Below are 19,441 nucleotides of genomic sequence, written 5' to 3'. Positions count from 1 at the left end.
TGTCTCGGTCTAGTTTTGTATTACGTTCCCTTTATATGTTTACGCTCAGACTTATATATCTATGTTTACGATGTTTTGGTTAGTGTTTTGCAAGTAGCTCTAGTTAAAGGGAGATTTTTTTTTTTTTTTTTTTTTTTTTTGTGTGTGTGTGTTAATGTTAAGTACGTATGCACACATGTGATTCTATTCTATGGTTTATATGATTGTGATGTATCATAAAGCATGTTTTAACTTTGGTTACAGGTATTCGTATAGTGGTGGACCTTGTATTGCTTGATTATGTACGGAGAATCAACGCATGATTTTAGACCCTTATAGATGGTTCATAATTTTTGAAAACTACTCATCAACAATATGAGGTGGGTGGTGAGTATCTCCATGTGCCAGTCAGAATCGAGCTAGACAATTTTGATATAGGGTAGGTCATGAACAAATGACCATATTTTAAAAGTAAAATCAGCCCCGTGATTTTGGTCTCAATGACCATTTAAGTCGTTTTATTTCATTTTGAAAAGATATAAATAGAGAGTTTTTGGGATCAAAATAGGAAGAAAAATGAACATTGAAAGTGTATATACCAAAATGATCCAAGCTAAGAAAGTGTATAGCTCAATGATATTATTTCAAACTTAAATTTAAGTATTCCAGAGAATTACTTCAAAATTAAAGAGTTAGTGTATAGCCAAAATATCAAAGTATTTGGAAAGCTATATCATTGTTGTGTTATGTTCTTGGAGTTGTTGGAGGTAGCAAAACAAATTTGCCATCCGTGACTCCAATTTGTCTTCAATGGTAATTTTCTTTTTCTTTTTCTTTTTCTTTTTCTACGAACAGTACTATATAATTAACATTGTTAACTCTAGATTATCATCAACTCAAAATTTGTAAACACGCCAGAATAAATGAAGCCAATGGAAGTAGTTTGAATAATGAAGCTTGATTCTTCTTTAATGTAGTCTTAATTAACAATTCACCCCAATCGATGTGGGATCTAATAATTCATCCCCCTTCGGCGCGCGTAGCATTCTTGCTCGCACTTGTTTTTTTTTCTAATCGATGTGGGACCCACCAATCCACTCATTCGGAGCCTAGCGTCCTTGCTGGCACACCGCCTCGTGTCCACCCCCTTTGGGGGCTTTAGCCTCGATGTGGGACCTCCCAATCCACTTTTTTCAAGGCCTAGCGTCCTTGCTGACACATCGCCTCGTGTCCACCCCTGTTAGCAACTTAACCTCCTCGCTAGTACATCACCCGGTGTCTGGCTATGATATCATTTGTAACAGCTCAAACCCACCGCTAATGGGAAACTAGCTGCATGTAACAAACTAAGCCCACCGTTAGCAGAATTGTTCGTTTTGGCCTGTTACGAATCGTCGCCAACCTCACGATTTTAGAACGTGTTTGCTAGGGAGAGGTTTCCATATCCTTATAAGAAATATTTCGTTCCCCTCTCCAATTGATGTGGGATCTCACAATCCACTTCCCTTGGGAGCCCGCGCCCTTGTTGGCCTCGTGGTGTCTCTGGCTTTGATACCATTTGTAACAGCTCAAACTCACTACTATAGATATTATTCTCTTAGATATGTTATGTATCATCGTCAGCCTCACGATTTTAAAACGCGTCTGCTAATCAGAGGTTTCCACATCTTTATAAGAAATGTTTCGTTTCTCTCTTCAACCAACGTGGGATCTAACACTGCATTCCAAACTCTCTATAAATAAAATACCGAATATTGAGATGTCCATCCAAAACAATCGAATCGAAAAGATGAATAGCGTGTCGGTGTTTTGTTTGGTAATTCTGGCCATCTTCCATGGAAGTTCAAGTTGTGTTGCGGGTGACGTGAGCTTCAACCTGTTGGGTTCGAATTCCAAATCCTATAGCAACTTCATCGAAGCTCTGAGGAGTGCTCTTCCATCCAAGGACAAAGTATACAATATATCACTATTGCTTGGCTCGGCAACAGGCGCAAGTCGCTACACACAAGTGAAACTCTCCAATTATGACGGGAAAGCCATCACGGTGGCAATAGATGTAACAAACGTTTACATCATGGGGTATCTCGTGAACTCAACTTCCTACTTCTTCAACGAATCTGATGCCCAATTGGCTTCTAAATATGTATTCAAAGACAGCACCCGTATTACACTTCCATACTCCGGCAATTACGAAAAGCTTCAAAATGCGGCAGGCAAAAAAAGGGAAAAAATTCCCCTTGGATTCCCAGCTTTGGACAATGCAATTACAACCTTGTTTCATTACGACTCCACGGCTGCTGCTGCGGCATTTATCGTGGTGATTCAGTGCACGGCTGAGGCTTCAAGATACAGATACATCGAGGCCCAAATGATTAAGAGAATTTCCAAAGACGATGTCCCAAGTCTGGCGATTATCAGTTTAGAAAACAGCTGGTCTGCTCTCTCCAAACAAATTCAATTGGCACAAACAAATAAAGGAGTTTTTAAAGCTCCGGTTTTGATTACAGACGATCAAGGCCAACGAGTTGAAATAACCAATGTCAGTTCCAAGGTTGTAACCAAAAACATCCAGTTGCTACTAAACTCACAAAATATTGCAGCTTTGAGCTACAATTAGAAGAAGGCGGCGTTGAAGATTATGATAATTAAGGTTAGGACTCCACCTTCAAGAGTGTGTCTGTTGTTTGTATTTCCCGTGTTTAATCCTGCTGTGGAAATAAAAGCATGTTCATGTCATTTAACTGCGTGAATGCTATGTGTTTGTGTTTTATTTCTTTCTATAATAAAGTATTGTGGAGTCTTTCGTATCGTGGAGTATTTCACGTTGGAATAAACTTATATGCTGAAGTCTTTCGTATTGTGGAGTATTTCATGTTGGAATAAACTTAAATGTTGAAGCATAGTTTTGTCTAAAATAAATTTAATCTCTTAACTTTAGTAAATTTGTTAAGTTAAGAAAGATAATTTGAAGGAGGTAGGTGAAAGAAAAGACACAGAGCTGTTTTACTGAATGATGGTAGGGTTTATGAGCGTTTCTCTCACCCTGTTATTAGTATTAGAAAATGTATTAATACCTAAACTCTTACCCGTAAATTCAGCAAAGAAAAAAACGGAGAGCAAAGGAAGCACAGAGCAATAGAAAGGTTTTTTCAGTATTCTTTGTCTCCTTGTCTCTCCCCTCTCGACATCTCCTTCACAAATACGCGAGTAGTATTTTCACAAAGCGGTAACGGAGCGTTCTATCGTTAGTGTGAGATTACTTCACAAATTAGTGAGTCTTATTTTAACAAATTGGTATCAGAGCCAATAGCGAATATGATGGTCAAATTCCGCTACTGCGATTAACGAAGACGAACTACGAGAATTGGAGCATCCAAATGAAAGTTCTTCTCGGTTCTCAAGATGCATGGGAGGTGGTTGAAGAAGGTTTCGAAGAACCAAAGGATACCACGGGTTATACAGCGGCACAAAACAAGGCGTTAAAAGAATTGCGATCAAAGGATAAGGCAGCCTTATACATGCTATTCCGAGTTGTTGACGAGTCGGGCTTTGAGAAGATTACTAGGGCAACTACTTCAAAAAAAAAAGCGTGGGACACTTTAGAAAAAGTGTTCAAAGGAACCGACCGAGTCAAGCAAGTGTGTCTCCAAACTCTTCGTGCCGAGTTGGAGAGCATGAAGATGAAGGAGTCAGAAAATGTATCTGACTACATTAAGCGCATACAGATTGTGGTAAACCAACTAAACTGAAACGGAGAAATGTTACTCGAGACACGGGTTGTGGAGAAGATTTTGAGGTCATTAACCAACAACTTCGAGAATATTGTATGTGCGATAGAAGAGTCAAAGGACCTAGCGACGTTCATGGTGGACGAGCACTTCAAACCAAAGCATCAATAAAAGAAGAAAAGGTACTCTACTCTCAAAATATTCAAGGTAGAGGTCGTGGAAATCGCAGAAATGGTCTAGGTGGTCAAGGCAGCAGAAATGAAGGACATTATAAGGAGAAGAGATAGTCGAGCCAAGCAAATTGGCGTGGAAGAGGACGCAGTCGAGGAAGAGGCGGTCGATCAAACATTCAGTGCTGTAAATGTCAAAAATATGGTCACTATGCGAATAATTATAACTCCGACAAATGTTACAATTGTGGCAGAGTGGGGCATTTTGCAAGAGATTGTCGAGCCGAGAAAAAGGTGGAAGAAACGATCAACCTAGCTTTGGATGACGCAACAAACGAAGGCAATCTCTTGATGGCCCAAAATGAAGAGTTGAAAACAAAAGAACACGGCGGTGCAAAAGACGATGGCGGTAGTCATGAGGCACTGGAAACTGTTGGAAATGAAGTGATACACAGCGGATTTGGCGAAATCACGATAGCGGAGACAAGAAAATTGAAGAAGATGAACAACTGGATAACAGAGAGCTTGAGATCGAAGAGAGAGAGCTCCAATGGCGGGAAAGACAATTTGAGGAAGAAAGAAGAAAGAGGAAGAGAATGGAAGAGAAAATGGAAGAAGAAAAGAAAGATTTAGAAATGAAGATTAAAAGGTTAGAGAAGGAAGTGGTTGAGCTGAGTGAGAGTTTCTTCTATCTCAAATAGGAGAAGGAACAGAATGAGAAGGTAATCTCTCGGCTTGTGAAAGAAAATTGAAAAATGTGTAGAGAAAGAGAATGACTTGTTAATGGAGATTGATCAGCTAGTAGAAGAGCTAGTGAGGAGAGAGAAAGTATAGAGATACTAACTCAACAGAGAGACTCACTCGACGTGAACCTGAATCGGGTCCAACAGGAGGTAGTGAATTTATGACACACGATTGAGATAATCACTCGTGATAAAAGCCGAAATGGAGGAGGCAAAAATGGAAGTGGAAAATGTCGTTGTGGACTTGTGAAGGGAATTGAGTAAACCGAAAGAGCTATGACGTCTGAGTCAAGCGTGGCTGAGAACGAGAGAAATGAGGAGTTGGTGTCTCAAATGGACTATTCTCAAGAAGCTCCAAATGAAGAAGTCTCGTCAAAAAAGGACAAGCTTAGTTTGTTGCTCAAGGGCAAGAAGAGGAAATTGAAGAAATCACGACTGAGCTCGAGAAAACGAAACCGGCGCATGTGGAACCGTTGAATATAGCATTTAAGTTTATGGGAGAGTTTTGTTGGAATAAACTTAAATGGTGAAGGTTAGTTTTGTTTAAAATAAACTTAATGTTAACTTAGTAAATTTTTATGTTAAAGTGAATTGGTAAGAGACAGGTGAAAAAAAAAAAGCACACGGCTTTGTTACGGAATGATGGTAGGGGTTTATGAGCGTTTCTCTCACCCTATTATTAGTGTTAGAAAAGGTATAAATACCTAATCGGTTTGTCAGAGCAAAAAACAGAGAGCAAAGAAGTACAGATCAATAGAGAAGGTCATTCTTTGTTTCCTTGTCTCTCCCCTCTCGACATCTCCTTCACAAATACGTAAGTAGTATTTTCACAAAGCGATATCGGAGCGTTCTATCGTTAGTGAGTGATAAGCGCCTACAATGCTGGAATTTGCAAAGCTAGATGTCCTTCTAGAATCTTTGCAAAACGTTCATAGAGAAAGCTAACTTAACGGATTGATTCCAACCAAGAGCTGGTTAGAAGATGAATGACTCTTAGATCGAACTTGGAATCTATGATGGTCACTCTTAGATACCAAGACAATTCACTCCAGAATTAGCTTGATCAAAACTAATTTAATGAATTGGTTTAAACATCAAACCTAGAGCAATATTTGAAAAAGAATAACACTGAAAGGGTATCATGGAAACACAAAGGTTTTTTTACTGTATTCAACCATTCATTCAAACATAAATATTACATGTCTTTAAATAGGCCCGAAAGATAACCGTAACATAATAAAGTTCAGCCACCAACCACAAATCACTAATAAATGCGGTTAAATACAAATTGAAGAAAATGAGGCATTCATACACACTATTAATAAATGCTATTAAATGCAAATTGAACAAAATAAGACATTCATAAATTGTCTTAATTGGTAGTTCAACTACCCATGGCAATCTTCTAATCACTTTCCAACATCAGCCACTCTATTATTTTCTTGATTTGATTCTTGAATCTTCTTTGTATTGCTTCTTGTAATTGCAAGTTTGGGTACATGGAAGTGATCAGTTGTTGGATTCATATCATCCCCTCTTTCTTTAAAAGGATTTATCCTCAAATCAAATTCTTCGTTCTTTCTGGACAAGAACTGAATATTGTTTTTTTTTTCTCACTTTTTTTTCTCACTTTTACCTTAGTTTCTTCTCTCCACTGTTGTTCTTCATATTCTTTTCTTTTCTTCTCTAATTTCAATTGGTCACAATGTACTTCATATGGAGACAATGGAAGTAAATTTCTTCCCACACAAAGTAAAAGTATACTTGTTCGTCAAACCATCAAATGTTACCTTTCTATCATATTGCCAAGGTCGGCCGAATAAGATGTCCCCCGCATGCATTGGTACGGCATCACAAAGAACTTCATTTTTATATCTTCCAAGAGTAAAAGAAATAAGAGCTTGGGAGTTCACCTTAATTTCTTCTTTGTTTGTTAACCAATGAAGTTTGTATGGTTTTGGATGGGGATGGACAGAAAGTTGAAGTCTTTTTATAAGGAAGCTGCTTACCACATTTGTGCAACTTCCACTATCAATCACCAAGCTGCATGTGTTTCTTTGACCAAACATCAAGTTTTCCCTTTGATCTTCAAATTTTTCTTCCTTGATTTGAACATTGAGTACCTTTCTTGTGATCAAAGATATGGAATTACCTTCTTCAATATACTCATCATCATATGTTGCGATTTCATCCACAAGCTGTGAATCATGATCCTCACATTCATCATCTGAATCAAGTATATCATTCCTTATCACCATAACTTTTTTATTAACACACTCTTTGCTCATGTGTCCAAACTCTTTGCACTTCCAACATTGAATAGAACTAGACTTCTCCTTTACCGTCTTTGAAGCTTCATTCTTTTTACCATTGGAACTCTCAGCCTCCACTCTTTTAGCAGCCACAAACTTTTCTTTTGGTGACATTGATTCATTTCTATTCACAAAATTATCCTTGTTCCAAGTTTTAGAATTTGAAAAGGTGTTAGTTCGTGATGTGTACATTTTTTAATGCTCTTTTTCTTCCTTCAATTGGTCTTCAATTTTGAGAGCATAATGATACATGTCTTCCAGATATGGTGGTGGATTTCTGTCAACAAGATGAGCAATTTCTCGATTCAAACCTCCAAGGAATCTAGACATGGTATCTTCTTCTTCTTCTCTAACATTTGCTCTTTCCATCATAGTCTCCATCTCTTGATAATATTCCGCACACTTTTTGTGCCTTGCTTCAAACCTTGCAATTTAGTTTTCAAATTTCTTTCATAATGTTTTGGAACATACCTTTTTTCATGGCTTCTTTAAGTTCTTCCCATGTCTCTATTGGATCCTCATCTTTTCTTCTTCTCTCGGATTTGAGATGTTGGTACCAATCACCAGCATGATTGGTAAATTCGGCAATAGCAAGTCTCATCTTCTTATTTTCACTATAGGTGTTGCAATCAAACACATGCTCTATCTTTCTTTCCCACTGCAAGTATGCCTCATAATCTGCCGTTCCACAAAAGGGTGGAATTTTGAGTTTAACTCCCCCATCTCTATCTTCATGTACTCTTTCCATCCTAGGTTGCACAATAGTTGCATGGTTATTTCTTCCTCTCCATCTTCCTTCAGCTTGTTTTTCTTGTACTACTATACCTTCATCTTCTTGTATGTTCGTTCTTGTCTTTGTTGTTGTGCCCTTCTTTCTTGTCTATCTTCCATCATCATTTTCATCATACCTTGAATTGCTTGAAGAATGGTTGTATTAAGATCTGGTACTGGTGGTACTCCTTCTCCATTATGTGACATTTTGTTATCAAGGGTCCTCTCCGCACTTCTCACAAAAATTTCACTCAGGGACACTCGTGTTTAACACTCAAAAGTGGGCTTTTGGTACAAGGTCAATAATGTAAAGGCTGGTTTTTTTTTTTTTTTTTCGATAATCTAAGAGAGAAAAAAAATTAATACAAAAAAAATAACAATAAAAATATTTCACCTCTAGAGCGGCCAAAGAACGTCGACCAAAAGCTCTGATATCAAATGATAAGTGCCTACAAAGCTAGAATTTGCAAAGCTAGAGGTCCTTCTAGAATCCTTGCAAAACGTTCACAGAGAAAGCTAACTTAACGGATTGATTCAAACCAAGAGCTGGTTAGAAGATGAATGACTCTTAGATTGAACTTGGAATCTATGGTGGTCACTCTTACATACCAAGACAATTCACTCCAGAATTAGCTTGATCAAAACTAATTCAATGAATTGGTTAAAACATCAAACCTAAAGCCAGATTTGAAAAGGAATAACACCGAAAGGGTATCAAAGAAACACAAAAGTTTTTTTTTTCTGTATTCAATCATTCATTCAAACATGAATATTACATGCCTCTAAATAGGCCCAAAAAATAACCCTAACATAATAAAGTTCAGCCACCAACCACAAATTACTAATAAATGCTATTAAATACAAATTGAAGAAAATAAGGCATTCATACAAACTATTAATAATAAATGCTATTAAATGCAAACTGAACAAAAGAAGGCATTCATAAATTATCTTAATTGGTAGTTCAATTGCCAATGACAAGTCTTCTAATCACTTTCCAATATCAGCCACTCTATAATTTTCTTGATTTGATTCTTGAATCTTCTTTGTATTGCTTCTTGTAATTGCAAGTTCGGGTACATTGAAGTGATCAGTTGTTGGATTCATATCAGTGAGTGTGAGATTCCTTCACAAATTAGTGAGTCTTATTTTAACATTTCAATCTTATCTTCACCAAGCATGTTAACCTTAACAACTCTTTAACTTTGCGAGGATGATGAATTGTATTGTATAATTATAAGTTAATGTTCACGCCATTGAAATAGAAAGACAAGCTCGCATCTAACTACTAATACAAAATATACTTCTAATCAAATCTAAGATAAAATATACAAAATATATGCTAACCAAATTTTAAAAATAAGAAAAAATATACAAATACTACTAACCAAATCCTCAAAACAATATAAAATATATTAACAACTTATTCATAAAAGTGAGGGAAAAAAAGATACTAACGGATTACACCAGTATAAAATATATGTCACGACTAACTTTATATCTTAAATGAAATTTCATAATACTCCGGCTCAAGTTGGAGAGTATATATCAAGCACACTCAACTTATGTTTCATAAAATCAAATTGTTGTCTTCCAAAATCTTTAGTGAAAACATCTGCCAATTGCATTTTAGTCGAAACATAACATGGTTTGATGATTCCAACTTCTAACTTTTCTCAAATTATATGACAATCTATTTCAATGTGCTCGTATGTTCCTGAAAAACTAGATTGGTTGCTATATGCAACGCTGCTTGATTATCACACAACAATGCTGGTTCGGACAGAAGAACTTTCAAGTCTTGAAGAATGTATCTCAGCCATGTTAACTTTAAACAAGTATTTGTCATAGCTGGATATTCGACCCCTGTTGATGATCTGGACACATTGGATTGCTTTTTAGACTTATAAGAAATAATTGAATTTTTCATGAAAATGCTGAACCAGAGATTATTTGGTAGTTCAACAACCACCCCAATAAAAAACAGAAATTCCCTAAAAAAAAAATTCCTTTTCTAGATCGAGAAAATCCAATGCTCAAAAAATATTTTAAATTCCCTAAATCTTTGATAAGAAATTTGTCGAGTAAACAAGTCTTGAGATCTTGAATTTCTATGAGATCATTGTCGGTCAACAAAATATCGTCTACATAGATAAGAACGGTAGTGGAAAGAGTACCCCTAATCTTAGTAAACAAAGAATAATCGACTTTTAATTGAGTGTAGCACTACAAGAATGATAGTATATAATTGTCTTTCCTTATAGCGTTTTCTTATAGCATTTTAAAGAAAACGCTATAAAAAAAAAGGGAAGAACCTCGTGGTGCTTTTCCTATTTCTATGTACATTTTCATTTTCTTTTCTCATTCCTCTTTCTTCACTCATTTTACTTTCTCATTTCTCTCTTTTCCCCTCGACTCCCTCTACATTTCTCCCTTCTCCCATTCTCTCATCACTATTTTTCCCATTTTTTCTTTATTTAATTTTCCGTGATTTTTTATCTTCTCAATTTCATCACTATTTTTACTATTCATCAAAACTATGTTCATTCACAATATCTATCGATCCTAGGGTTTCGAGATTTACTTTCAAGTTCTAGGAACTTAGAATTAAAGTTTTTATAGTTGTTTTTTTTTTCTTTTTTCTTTTTTACATTTAATAGTCTAGTTAGGATTTCATATTTAATTAGCTTTACATTTTTGTTTTTTGGTTAGGTAGAAAGGTGGCTCTTTCAATTGTAGAAATTTCATTCCTTTAGTTGTTCTAGATTGATTTAATCTTGTGTTTATTTATTAATTTTATTTTATTTTATTTTAAATCCAAACTTTCCCATTACATTAATTCAAGTGGTAGTTCAATTCAAATATGATTCTTTTTTATTGAATCGTAAAACTTCTTTTTTGTTGAATTGTTTTTGTTTTGAAGAAATGGGAAAATTTTGAGTCCAAGCCTGTGGAAGAAAAATTGGCAAGTCAGTCAACCTAGTGAGACAAGAAAAGTTGGGTGTCTAGTTTATACAAGGTAGCTCTATATCCTGTTTATTTAAATCCGAGAGTTAACTACTTAAATTCCAAAGTGAACTATATGTATTTATGTTATGTATGAATCCCAAAGCGAACTATATGTCATATGTTATGTATGAATCGAGTAGGGAATGTAAAACTTGATGAAAGGAAATTGAATGAGGTAAATAAGACTATTGTATCTCCAAAAGTAATAAAATAAGGACAGCGTATACTTATTCTCGGCAGGTTCACAATTTAACTACTTTAGTCTCTTTGTAGACATTTGATAAGATATATGTAATTGCTTTAGATTTTCAATTACTTGGTCAAACTTAAATATAAGCTATAATAGCCGGAACAATGGACTAAATAACATGGTTGAAAAGAGCCTCATGTGTGTTGGATATGGTTCTTTTGAGTTATTTTCTATTATTTATTTTAGCTTGGTAACCTTTTGTTCTTTCTAGATTTCTTTAGCAGTTTAGTTTAACCCTAAACCATAACTTGTCTATTTTATTCTTCACCTTGGGGCACGGGTGGACCTCTCAACTTGTCTTACATTAAGAAAATTATATAACACTAAAATTTCCCTTACAAAAATTCTTGGTTACAATCTCATGGTGTGGGAAGGTAGATTGAAATAATACAGCAAAATTAACTGTCCCCCATGGCTGACCTTTAGTGACATTAATACATGTTATCCACCTTTGTGTAGAAAGACTACTTCGAAATATTTGGCTGGAACACAAATGGGTAAAGGAAGAGATGTTGTCCAGGTTCTAAATAGTTTAGCTTTTCATGACACCCCACCTCGTATATAATGGTGATTTGGCCTACTTTGAAAGATCTTGGACTAAAACCGTTAGCTCTACATTGAGTACCTTACTTGTAGTTATTGCTTAAGTTGTAAGTTATTGTATTATTTTATATATTTCTTTTTTTTTTCTTTTTTTTTTTTTCTTTTTTTTTTTTTCTTTTTTTTTCATAGATAGCATTGTCCAAGCCTTTACATGAAACAATTCTCCTTTCAAAAGTGTAGATATAAATTTGCTCTAGTTGTCTCAAACAAAGCATCTGATGTCTTTGGTGCATTAAGAAGATGAAATTCCCCTCTTCTCCTTACAATTTTTAGTTGATTTCATATAATTTGATTGTTTCATAATTCTCTGTGGTTTATGGTATAACATTTGTTCTTTACTTTTTCTTTTAAATGCACCTTAGAAAGAAGTAGATTAGTTTGTTTTGTGGATTGTTGATCTGGTTTATGAATTCTTTGATCTTGTCAACCGGTGGTAATGTGAATATATTTTAGATTTATATGGTTATCTAATTATCTTTGTATTATTGATTACTTACTTAGTTATTCAACTAATAATGTACATTTGATGCAGGTATTTGACTAAAGATAGGCCATGACCAACACATATTGGTACAAATGCTATACCTTTTTATTATTATTAAAAAAAAAAAACAAGTATTTGTATATAAAGTTAAGATTGTTGATTATATATAGGAAATTAAAGATGATAGAAGACTTGCACTACAAAGACGTGATAGCGGCCCCCGAGGCGTTCACATCATTGCAAATAATGGATAATAATTTATCTTGTATCGTTTCAATAACTTCTTTGTTTTAGGAAATGTTTGAATACTACTATTGTAATAAAATTTCAATTATGAATAGAAGTCATAGCATTTAATGTGTTACTCCTAAGTGTGTTTATTTGGTTAAAAATGAGTATTTGAATTACATTTTATTAAAATATAATTATTAAAAAATATTTAAATAATAAAATAAATTTATACCATGAAAAATAAATGCTACCACGATAATTATAATGATTATAAATGAATAAATAACTTTGTTATAGCATAAGATTAAAGCTATAAATACTATATTATAGTATTAAAAAAACTATTACCTCCATAATATTTTAGCTATATTAAATATATTATAGTTTTAATAAAATGCTATAAAATATTTTCATAGCAAAGTATATAAGCTTTAGTTTCATATTCTATTATAGCATCTATTATAGTCTTGAAAAAACGCTATAAAAAGTCTATAATAGCATTTCTCGTAAGCTATCGTATTCATTATTTCTTATAGTGAGCCTGCATTTTGTATAATGGTAGAGAATATGGAGAACCAATTGCGAGAAGCCTGTTTTAACCTATAAAGAGACTTATGTAGCCGACATACTATATTCTCCCCCTGTTGGCGAAGACGGGTTGATATGAACCAAGAGACATCAATCATACAATATACTTCAATGAAGATGTGAAGAAAATGTTGTCAAAATTATCAACCAATTCATGCCACATTGAAGAGGAATGAAGTTTGATTGTTATAAATTTTGGGTGAGTTACAATTGAGAGTTATTGTATTTCATTATTGTATTTTAAGACTTTTAATTTAAGTTACAATTATGGTCATTAAGTATGAATGTTACAACTCTTGGAATGTCTTTAGTAGTTTCATTTTGAGGCTATATAAAGCCATGTATGTTGTATTTGTAAGTAGACTTTGAAAATATAGTAAAAGAAGCATTTGAGGCTATATAAAGTCATGTATGTTGTATTTGTAAGTAGACTTTGAAAATATAGTAAAAGAAGCATTTGTGCTTTTCTTTAGCCAATGGCTAAGTTTCTTTGCAATTCTATGTAGTTTAGATTGCATGTAGAATCATTCAAGCTCGACATGATCAATCTTGCTTGTTGAGTTATTCGAATCCCAAACAAGTGTTTGAGATATTTGATCAACAAGAGTCATTCAAGCTAGACATGATCGATCTTGCTTGTGGAGTGATTCGAATCTCAATCAAGTGTTCTTGCCTTGAGATATTCGATCAACAAGGTCATCTGAATCTTATTCCCCTTGTAGTTGATTCCTTATCTTATCACCGGTGGTAGACATGTAGACTTCCTCATCTAGATTACCATGGAGAAGGGCATTTTAAAAATTCAACTGATGAGTGAACTATTTTCGAGCAGCAACAATAGTGAGTAAGTAACAAAGTGTAGTAAGTTTCGTTGTAGAAGAAAATGTCTCTTTATATATAATCAATACCTTCAACCTGAGTGTATTCTTTTACTACCAACCGAGCTTTATAACGTTCAACATAACCATCAGAGGTATATTTAATCTTGTACACCCTATGACAGGCAATAGCTTTATGGCCAGGTGGTATATGAACGTGAAACCAAGTATGATTACATTCCAAAGTTGCAATTTCAGCATTCATATCTGTTGTCATAATGAGTCACACCACCTACCTCATCATAGGTTTTAGGTTATGTCTGGGTTGTAATAAGAGCTAGAAAAGCACGTTGAGTAGGAGAAAAATGAGAGAATGAAAGGTAATAATGAAGAGGATACCTGGTGTGGGTGCTGGGACTTAAGCTAGAGGTTAAATGATTGGCTGCATAAGATATCTCATAATCATTATGCCAAGCTGGAGGCTGTTTGGTACGAGTAGAACGTCGGAGTGGAACTGATGTATCAGGTGGGATAGGATTAGAATTAGTGAGTGAATCTAGAGAAGGAACATTAGGTGAAGGAGATGACGAAATAGGAGGAAAATGAATGTTTAAGTAAAATGGATCATAGAGTGGTAAAATGAGAGTTTAAGGAGCTAATGTCAAAGTTGGTGAAACTTATGAAAAAGGAAAATCATCTTCACAAGATTTAACATCACGGCTAATAAAGAATTTGTGAGATTGTATGTCATACAACAGGTAGCCTTTGTGACCAATAGGATATCCTACGAAAATACAAAGAATTGCCCAAGATTCAAATTTTTGTTTAGAATGCACTACAGCTGCATAACGTTTATAGCAAAAAACTTTAAGATGATGAAATGTAGGTGGTTGTTTGTAAAGAGGTTGAGAGGTGTCTTGTTAAATAACAATAGTGATGGTGTTCTATTTATAAGAAAAACAACCATAAATGAACTCTCACCAAAAATTAAGTGAAACTTGTGACCGAAAGAGAAGAGACCTAGCTAGAATTAGGATATGATGACGCTTACGTTCTACGACTCAATTTTGTTGTGGAGTATAGACACAAGTGCGCTGAAATTCAATGCCCCAAGAAGTAAAAAATGGTTGCAAAGATAGAAACTTAGTCTCATTGTCTTATCGTACTATCTTGATAGTAATGTGAAATTGGGTTTGAACAAATTTAACAAAGTTTATGTACTTCGGAGTTTTGTTGCATAAGAAAAACTCAAGTACATCGAGTAAAATCATCAATAATAATGAGGAAAAAACGCAAACTAGAATGGGTAGAAATTTTATTAGATCCCCAAACATCGCAATGTAACAAATCAAAGGCAGAATGTGTTGTTATTGAGCTTCTTGGAAAAGACAACCGAGTTTGTTTTGCTAATTGATAAATACTGCAGTTACGAGGAAAAATAGCATTATTAAGATGCAATTGATCAACTAGAAATTTAAAACGAAAAAATGAAGGATGGCCTGGGTGTAAATGCCACAAATCATATGACTGAGATACTTGATGAGCAGAATATTTGATTGGAGATGAAATGTGATAGATACCTCCGAATTGTTTACCCGAGCCAATCATCTTCCCCATAGCCAAGTCAACACATGAATCAAGATAGAAGATGACACAACATTTCAAGTCATTGATAAGTTTGGTGATGGATATTAGATTTAAATTGAATGAAGGCGCACATAGAACCTTGTTAATTTAAGGTCATGATTAAAGGAAACATTGATAGTATGTGACAAATGTGTTGTCCCTCCATTAGTCAAATTTATTGTAGACATGATTGCAGCATTTGGTTTAGTCATAACAGAAGTTTCAAGATTCTTAATACATCCTAGACGAAAAGCAGCTCTCTAAATCAAAGAAAGAAGGGATAAAGTCAGACAAACCCTTAAGAGAAATAAATTCGATGTCTCCTCTTATTGAAAATGGGAAGAATCAAACAATCACTTCTACCTACCTACGTCTTACCCTTCAATCAAACTGAAGATGTGGATATTATATGATATATACTTTCACTATCGAGAATCCATGAATTAGAACTAGTAGAGTTAATGGATAATACAAATATTGGAAACAAACCTGTAACATTGATGTAACTGTAAGAATTATTATCACAAGAATGATGATTGAGTGCAATTAAGACTTGTGCTACATGTTGTAACTAATCATAAGAAAAATTTTGAATGAAATTAGGTGACTATTCTTCTGTATTCAGTTGAGAAGCATTAGTCATATTTACAGATGATCGATATCCAGAATTGATGCATTAATTGACTTGTACTGTCTTTCCATAATTATTTTTCAGTCGACATCGATCTCCTATATATCCTCTTTTATCAATATATTTACAGTGAAATTTAAGGGTTCAACACTGATCAATTGTATGACCAGTTCTATTGCAATGTTCACATGATTTGTCATAGTGCTTTGAGCTTCGTGAAATATGCTGACAGTGCCCTGGTTCCTTGTGACATCATTTTTATCGACTTTTGTACTTGAAAGACTACTGCAGCATTCTTTTGTGAGAATTGATCGTGAAGATCAACCCACACTTGATGAGCTGTCTTAGCGTGAATAATATCTTCAGTGATATCTGCCTCAACTGAATAAGTTAACCAAGATAATAGCATATTGTTACACTAATTCTAGAGCTGTCTTAGCGTGAATAATATCTTCAGTGATATCTGCCTCAACTGAATAAGTTAACCAAGATAATAGCATATTGTTACACTAATTCTAGATTCAAATTCTTTTGAATTTGCATCGTGAGATGGTTCTTCAATTGTGTCATCAATAAAGTTAAATTTTTTTTTTTTTTTTGGCAATAAAAGCATGCACAACTGATTTACTACCGTATTGGTAACTTGTCTCATTTAATTTGATTGGAACAAGTAAATATCCTAGCTGATCAGAGTTACGAAGGTAATAAGGATGTGTTAAATCAACATCCGAAGTTTTGAAGTTGGATTTGGCTGATGTACTCTGATATCATGTTAAAAATGAGAAACATATAAGTGGGATTGAAAGTATAATCTTCATTCACAACCTATACAAGCTAACTAATTCCTAGAAATAAGGGAAAATATACTACTAACCAAATCTTGAAAATAAATAAAATATACAAAACATACTACTAACCCATTGTAAAAAATAAGGGAAAAATTCTAACCGATTACACGGGTATAAAATATATTCAACAACTAACTTTATAGGTTACATCAAATTTCATAATATATTTGAAATTCAATATTATCGTTTGAAAACTCTAGGATTATTAGTGTAATTTTTAATAATAGGTTGATAAGGAGGGTCATGTTAGTAACTTGAAAGGTCTAAATATATGAATAAGAGAATTATGTTAAAGTAATAATCTAAAGAGTTTATAGTATATGGATGAGGTTGGATGTCTTACCTTGGTAACACGGTTGCTATGGCAACTTTGTAATTGTCACAAATGATTTGATATGATCGAAATCGTTCGTGTGGAGACATGTGAGTGGAATATCCTATATAATGAGTTTGTATAAGATTGGACCAAGAAATATTTAATCTCTTTTTATAAATTCATTAATTGAGAAGATTAATATTTCACATGGTGATTATATGCGACTTGATCTTAATCTTGAGTGAGTTATGAACTACTGCCAGTGAGGACTTGTCCTTTGATTTGCATGGGTTATGATGACTCTTGTAGCCGATTCAATGTCTGCAATTTTGGGGACTTGACCAAATAGAGAGCTGGTAACATAATATCACGAGATGAAATTTACTTCTTTCGATATAAAGAAAGTAGGTGAGTTGTTCTTTTAACTGCTGATTTCGAGACTTGAACAGCGAGGCCCCACCCTCTCAAAATAGACGAGAAGCATGTTATGAATTTCATATTGCATTATGAGAATGATTTCATAAGGACACAACCCTAATTAATATTAATGATGACGAAAGGAAGAAGACTAATGCATGTATATTACTAATAGTAATATAAGGATAGAATTAGGATTATGTCATAAAGATGTTTTTAATGATGAGAAGTCATAGGGACCTCATGCATTTCTGTGTGTACATAAACATCGAGATACTTTTCCTTTTACAATGATAAGTACGGATGTATACACTACGATGATGAGTTAGTACATATTTTTGTCCATTTATAACCCGGAGTATCTACCTAGATTCAAAGTTAGACTTCTAATGTCTGTAGATCTTTTTTTAAAAAAAATAATCTTAATCGATCTCTAACTGAATTTTGTATGAAATTTTCAATCAATGTTTAAATATTTTATACTTGAATTTACACTAAGATTCAATCCTCCATGTTTTCTTGGAAATTCTTAATTAAAATCACATAGATCTAACACTTTTAACCATTTTTAAAATGAGACTATAATTATATTAATACTTGCTCTAGCTCATACAAGTGAAAATAAGCCAATAGTGATGAGTATCTTGAAATGTCACTTGTAGATACATGTATAAGTACATGTATGAATAGATACATGTGTTGAAGAGTCACTTGTAGATACATGTATAAGGACATGTATGAATAGATACCTGTGTTGATGGGCCACTTGTAGATACATGTATAAGGACATGAATGAATAGATACAGGTAACTCCATTAGTTCATAATTAATTAGGTACATGAATGGTATCGAGAAATCTCCCAAATTACACGCACATATATAACTAAGCATTCCTCCATAGTAATACAAAGTTCTCTTCTCCCAAAAATTCTACCAAATATCTGTGTTGTCACGGACAGACTAATCATAACTTTGTATATACAACAAACGAAAATAAATATTAATCAAAGAAAAAAGAGTTTAAATCTAATATTATATTAAAATTATCAATAAATAAAAAATATTAAGTGGGCCAATAGAACCCAACATATTGAAGTGGAGACATGATCAAGAAAATGAACACTTTTATCTCTTTTGTCAGATTGGTAGTCAAAAGTGAGCTAAGAGCGTAGATTTATCGAGATAGACAAAGGGATGAATATCAAAGAGTATGGAATGAGTATCATCGCCAATATGTTCTACACAATAATGTGCTGCTTCATGACAAACAAAATATCAAGAAAAAAAAAACAATTATTGGAGTACACGTGATTGATTTTATGGTTGCACTGTACCACCATCTCGATCTACCCCAAAAAAAAATTATATATTAATACGACACGACAAAAAAATCGTCTTAAAAAATTCAGACGTCTGCAATCACAATATTATCATCAAATATTATCATCAAGTACATCAACTAAAGTTATTTATCAATATTTCATTAGTGTGTTTTTTAATACATTAAAGATGAAATTAAAAATTTCAATAATTGAGTTCATGGGCAGTACCCACGTTGATATTCATTTTGAAGCAAGTTTATTCCATGGATTTGTCAATAGCTAGGATAAAGTTAGATCGTTATCGAGGACGATATTGAGATTAGTGAAGGAGAGTGTCACAATTCATGGAGTGATTGTGCTTCCATGTAAGGTCAGAGAATTCGATGGCTAATTCAAACGGAGAAAAATGTCATATTATACTATAAAGAGAATAGGTTGTAACCGTTACGAGTACCGAAAGCGAAAACCCACGAGAGAATCTCTTAGATTTGTAAAGATAACGATAGCTTTGCCATCTTTTCGATTTTTAAATTTAATATTGGAGAAGGGAAATTATTTGTGGATGATATTTCTTTGTTTGCTGGCAAAAATCTGA

General features: G+C 33.9%; 1 protein-coding gene across 1 annotated transcript; it reads left to right on the top strand.

The window, feature by feature from the left end:
* The first annotated feature begins 1,727 nt into the window (after nt 1-1,727).
* LOC111784385 (ribosome-inactivating protein luffaculin 1) lies at nt 1,728-2,782 on the top strand. The gene has a single exon (XM_023665092.2). It carries the CDS (start codon nt 1,739-1,741, stop codon nt 2,594-2,596), a length of 858 nt encoding a protein of 285 aa, XP_023520860.2. The 5' UTR covers nt 1,728-1,738; the 3' UTR covers nt 2,597-2,782.
* The last annotated feature ends 16,659 nt before the right edge of the window (nt 2,783-19,441 follow it).

This window comes from Cucurbita pepo, chromosome 12 (assembly GCF_057944985.1).
Source record: "Cucurbita pepo subsp. pepo isolate OVF chromosome 12, ASM5794498v1, whole genome shotgun sequence".
In the NCBI taxonomy this organism is placed as follows: domain Eukaryota; kingdom Viridiplantae; phylum Streptophyta; class Magnoliopsida; order Cucurbitales; family Cucurbitaceae; genus Cucurbita; species Cucurbita pepo.
Note: the sequence above shows the minus strand (reverse complement) of the source record. Positions and strands in the feature narration are given on the sequence as shown.

What these genes read in the sequence shown, in the direction of transcription:
- LOC111784385 (XM_023665092.2), top strand. Translation starts at nt 1,739, where the DNA reads ATGTCCATCCAAAACAATCGAATCGAAAAGATGAATAGCGTGTCGGTG.